The sequence below is a fragment of the Octopus sinensis genome, linkage group LG28, assembly GCF_006345805.1.
Source record: "Octopus sinensis linkage group LG28, ASM634580v1, whole genome shotgun sequence".
In the NCBI taxonomy this organism is placed as follows: Eukaryota; Metazoa; Mollusca; class Cephalopoda; order Octopoda; family Octopodidae; genus Octopus; species Octopus sinensis.
In genome coordinates, this window is record NC_043024.1 from 10,743,072 (window position 1) to 10,749,071 (window position 6,000).

At 36.0% G+C, this 6,000-nt stretch overlaps 1 protein-coding gene across 3 annotated transcripts in view; it reads left to right on the top strand.

Annotated features, from left to right (window-relative positions):
• LOC115225862 (adenylate cyclase type 6) overlaps positions 1 to 6,000 on the top strand; it is a 102,411-nt gene that overhangs the window by 77,340 nt on the left and 19,071 nt on the right. For all 3 annotated transcript variants that reach the window (XM_029796852.2, XM_036514550.1, XM_036514551.1), the window contains one exon: positions 5,148 to 5,297. In XM_029796852.2, the coding sequence (XP_029652712.1) occupies positions 5,148 to 5,297 (150 nt within the window). The remainder of the gene's footprint in view (positions 1 to 5,147; positions 5,298 to 6,000) is intronic.

Genomic DNA, 6,000 nt, shown 5'->3' on the forward strand with positions numbered 1-6,000 from the left:
ACCATATCTGGTAAGTGCAGTGACTTTACCATTAGAAGTTCTAATATGTCACAGACGTATTTTAACTCACTTAAAATTTGCTAATGTCTTAACACTGCTTGGTGTTAACATTACTGCAATATGTGTATATATATATATATAAATTAGAGAAAAAAACAACCACCTTTACAAGATTATTTACGTATATTTATTAATTTATCTAATTAATTATTTTGTTTTTATCCTTAACCTGAAGAGTGGGTATATTTATATTGAAGTGATTTTACTATTATTATTACTATTAAAATTTCTTAAATATAGCCACGAAACACGTGTTGTTATTCTACCAAATATATAGGTTATATTTATTATTTTGCACATTACTTAATCATTGTTATATGTTTAATCTTATATTTAATCTTTCTATAATATGTAATTTTTCTAAATGGTATAATTTAATTTTTCATTATTGAATTGACAAAAGGTGGATTTTTTCTAATTTATACATATATATATATATATATATATATATATATATATGTATATTATATATATGTATATATATAGATATATTATGTGTGTGGTGTGTGTCGTGTTGGTCTGTGGGTGGTATGTGTGTATATATATATATATATAATATATATATATATATAATATTATAGTGGGGTTTGTTGGTGTATGGGGTTACTGGGTTTCTCTGGTGTGGGGTTGTTGCTTTACATAAGGGTTTAGCTTTACTGCGTATCTCCAGACCCCTAACACTACTGGCCTGAGACCTCTTTAAAATAAGCCTTGTTTTTAAGGGTAAAACCCTAGGTGATTATCTCCCTTTACCATTGTCCATCGATCTTCGGACGCACTGCCATCTTGCGGTCGCCAGGGTAACCCCATAAACCAGCCTACCCCACTATGATATTAACTGCTCTACATCTCAGAGTGTGCTTCTCCTCCAGATTTATCTATTTCTACAAACGATCCTATATATATATATATAGATATATATATATATATATATATATATATATATATATATATATACCATATAGATATATGTGTATGTGTGTACTTCAAAATCGATCAACATCAATGGAAATTGTAGCTGTGATACCAGTGCTGATGGCACGTAAGAGAACCATCCAAACGTGGCCATTGCCAGCGCAGCCCCGACTGGCCTCCATGCCGGTGGCATGTAAAATGCACCATCCGATTGTGGCCGTTGCCAGCCTCGTCTAGCCCCCGTGCCGGTAGCACATAAAAAGCACCATCCAATCGTGGCCATTTGCCAGCTTCGTCTGGCACCTGTGCCGGTGGCATGTAAAAAGCACCCACTACACTCATGGAGTGGTTGGCGATAGGAAGGGCATCCAGCCGTAGAAACATTGCCAGATCAGACTGGGCCTGGCGCAGCCCTGGCTTCCCAGACCCCAGTTGAACCGTCCAACCCATGCCAGCATGGAAAGCGGACGCTAAACGATGATGATGATGATGATGATGATGTATGTGTGTGTTCAGACATACATCTCTATATATATAAACTGCAAAATGTCTGTCTGTGTGTGTGTCCTTTATACAAATCTACAATTTTTCAGTTAGAGGGCTCGCACTTTCTATGGTCATTCAAAACCGGCCAATGGTGTCGTGCACATCTTTACATTTCCCCGTCACCCCCAAAGCCATTAAAAAATCATAAAGTGACCTTTTTTGTGAATTTTCTATCCAAAATCCCAATCAAAATACCCGAAACTTAATACAACCATTGAATCCAGCTATCTGTATGTGATTGGTCGGGGATTTGGGACAGTACTGCGTGTATGTGCGCATGCACGCAGCTGTATATGCATGCACTAGCACTATGACCCAGCGTTGCCAGGTCATTGTGCTAGTATATGTTTAAATGTATGCATGTTTGTAGATGTATTCTTTTATTTTCTTTTTATTTTGCTCACTTCAGTCATTTGACTGTAGCCATGCTGGAGAACAGCCTTTAGTCGAACAAATCGACCCCAAAACATATTGTTTGTAAGCTTAGTACTTATTCTACCAGTCTCTTTTCCCAAACTACTAAGTTATGGAGACATAAACACAATAACATCAGTTGTCAAGCAATGGTGGTGGGGGACAAACACAGACACACAATTACATATATACCACACACACACACACACACAACACACAACACATATATATATATATATATATATATATATATAATAAATATATATATATACCTATATAGATATATCATATATATATATATATATATATATATATACACACACATAACGACGGCTTCTTCAGTTTCCGTCTACCAAATCCACTCACAAGGCTTTGGTCAGCCCAAGGTTATAGTAGCAGAAACTTGCCCAAGGTGCCATGCAGTGGGACTGAACTCAGAGCCATGTGGCTGGTGAGCAAGCTACTTACCACACAGCCGCACCTGCAAGAATATTTTTAATGAATTTATATCAAACACAACCAACCATGCTACCCCTCAACCATCAAATCACTTCTATCAGCTGTATTTGACCAATTTAATCTCAGAAATTGAATAACTTTTCAAGTGGTCATTTACTTGACCTCCAAGTGGACATCTGCAGCAATATGTATGAGGACAAACTAACACAGATTCCTGCCGTTACTTCATAGACCTTTAACGGTACTCCCGCCCCCTCCCTACAAGGGCTGCTGACCATTTTTGCTTTTTTCAAGCCAAGAAAACACTTGACCTTATTTCTTAATTCTCTATTTTTAAGTGTCCAGATTAAGTAGAGATGTTCATTAGCATATATATATATATATATATATATATATATATTTTCATTTCATTTTTCATTTTATCTAATTTCAGCTCACGAGCTGTGGCCATGCTGGGGCACCGCCATATATATATACATATGTATATATATAAATATATATACATACATATATATATATGTCCTGTATGTATATGTATATATATGTGTGTGTGTGTATGCATATATATATGTATGTATATATATAGATATGTATGTGTATATATATATTATATATATATATATATATATATATATATACATATACATATATATATATGTATATATATATTATATATATATATATATATATATATTATATACATATGTATGTATTGTGTGTGTATTTATATACATACATACATATGTATGTATATATATATATATATGCATTACATATGTGTATGTGTATGTATGTATGTACGTATGTGTGTATGTGTGTGAGCGTGTTTAGAAAAATAGATAGATACACACACACACATGTGCGTGCACACATACACAAACACACATATGTATACACACACATATATATATATATACATGTGTATATATATATATGTATATATATATATATATATGTATATAATGCCAGACCCCCCACCGGCACCTGTGCAGGTGGCACGTAAAAAGCACCCACTACACTCGCAGAGTGGTTGGCGTTAGGAAGGGCATCCAGCCGTAGAAACCCTGCCAGATCAGACTGGAGCCAGGTGCTGCCCCTGGCTTCCCAGACCCCGGTCGAACCGTCCAACCCATGCCAGCTTGGAAAGCGGATGCTAAACGATGATGATGATGATGATGATATATATATATATATATAAATTAGAGAAGAACCACCATGAAGCAATTCAATAATGATATACTTAAATTATACCATATAGAAAAAAATTAAAGACACGATAAAACATTTACCTAAAACTAAATAAATACTAAATAATAAATTGTATATAATTAGTAAATAGACTACATGTGTTTGGCAATGTTATTCCTCCATTCATCTTCACACAGCCTCAGACTCAACATGGAGGCCTACATCAAGTACCTAGAGGGGGTAGTGCTGCCCTGGGTCAAGAAGGTGGCTGCTGGAGGACCCTATGTCTGGCAATAGGACTCTGTCACACAAGCAGGTGAACCCAGTCATGGCTGTCCGATAATTTCTGCAACCACATCACCCATAACATCTGGTCACCTAACTCACAAGACTGCAACCTCCTTGATTATTATGTGGGCGGCACAGTTGAGCGAGAGACCAACAAAACTCCTTGTAATATGAAAGATGAACTGAAGGCAAGGATTATGGCAGCATTCACCAACTTAAACAAGGAGACTATCCAGAAGAGTTGCAGGAGATTCTGAAGTCATCTGGAGGCTGTGGTTGAAGCCAATGGCGATTTTATTGAATAAATTTACTCTTTAGTATTTCAAGATGTTTTTATGTAATTTTGGTAAATATATCTCTTAAAGTGAGATGTCAGTGTCATTTTCATTTTTGCGTAATTTAGATGACAATTTATTCACCACATCCTGTATACACACACATACACCACACACACACCACACACATACACACACACACACACACACACACACATACACACACAAACACATAGACTAAAAACTTCTTGAGAAAATACGAAATTGCAACTATTACAATGTCATGATAACGAAACACGAAACCGGTCGACTATCACAATACTCCACCATTTAGAATATATTAGAACTATATAAACGGTGTACATTTTCCTTCTTTTATTCTATATTTTTGCATTATGACTCACCACGTGGGAATAACTGCTTCATCAAAATTCTTCTTTTTCACTATGTATGTATGAGTATGTGTACATATATGTGTGTTTGTATTTATGCTCATACATGTGTAATACAAATAACAGGCGCAGGAGTGGCTGTGTGGTAAGTAGCTTGCTTACCAACCACATGGTTCCGGGTTCAGTCCCACTGCGTGGCATCTTGGGCAAGTGTCTTCTGCTATAGCCCCGGGCCGACCAATGCCTTGTGAGTGGATTTGGTAGACGGAAACTGAAAGAAGCCTGTCGTATATATGTATATATATATAAGTGTGTATATGCATGTGTGTGTCTGTGTTTGTCCCCCTAGTATTGCTTGACAACCGATGCTGGTGTGTTTACGTCCCCGTCACTTATCGGCAAAAGAGACCGATAGAATAAGTACTGGGCTCACAAAGAATAAGTCCCGGGGTCAATTTGCTCAACTAAAGGCGGTGCTCCAGCATGGCCGCAGTCAAATGACTGAAACAAGTAAAAGAGTAAAAGAGTAACATTCTTAATTTATTTCAACATTAATATCTCTTCATTCTCTTTTTTCCACCCACCTCTCTCTCTCCTTGTCCTCCAACAGTTCAGTATGGAAAACACTGATCTTCTCTCATGTCTAAAGAACCTCACCAATGACCAATTCAACAATTCCATCATGAAGGACCTCAACATCACATTGTCCAATGAAGAGAACCTCTGTACAAACTTCTTATCCACATCACATTTTCCTGAAGTAAGTCTTATTATTATTATTATTATTATTATTAATATCACTTACAGTATAGCGCAGCGTTGCTCAGTTTTGTTTTCTTTTCGACCCTTTAGAATTGGAATTTTTGAAAAGTAAAAATTTTGCATTATGTAGCTTGTTATTCTCTTTAAGTGAACATTTTTCTGGTTGAAATACACCAAAAAATGGCGACACAGCAGTCAAAAAATCGTAAAAAATAGGGATTTTCATAGAAAAAAGCACCTTTTTGATGTAAATAATTTTTGGTGTTAACATGGTCCAATTTGAATATTTTCTTCTACGGAAGGAAGAGAAATCCTTCTTCTATCACACTCCCAATTTTGGTCAACTTGTGCCGCAGGGTCTCGGAGGAGATAGTGTTAGTTGAAGGCTACCAAACCTGCCACACACAGACAACTTCAACTTTATATATATAGACTAGCAGTATCGCCCGGCGCTGCTCAGGTTTGTTTTGACCTTTTAGAATTGGAAATTGTGAAAAGTAAAAATTTTGCATTATGTAGCTTGTTATTCTCTTTAAGTGAACATTTTTCTGGTTGAAATACACCAAAAAATGGCAACACAGCAGTCAAAAAATCGTAAAAAATAGGGATTTTCATAGAAAAAAAAGCACCTTTTTGATGTAAATAATTTTTGGTGGTGTTACATGGTCCGATTTGAATTTATCTTCTACGGAATGAAGAGC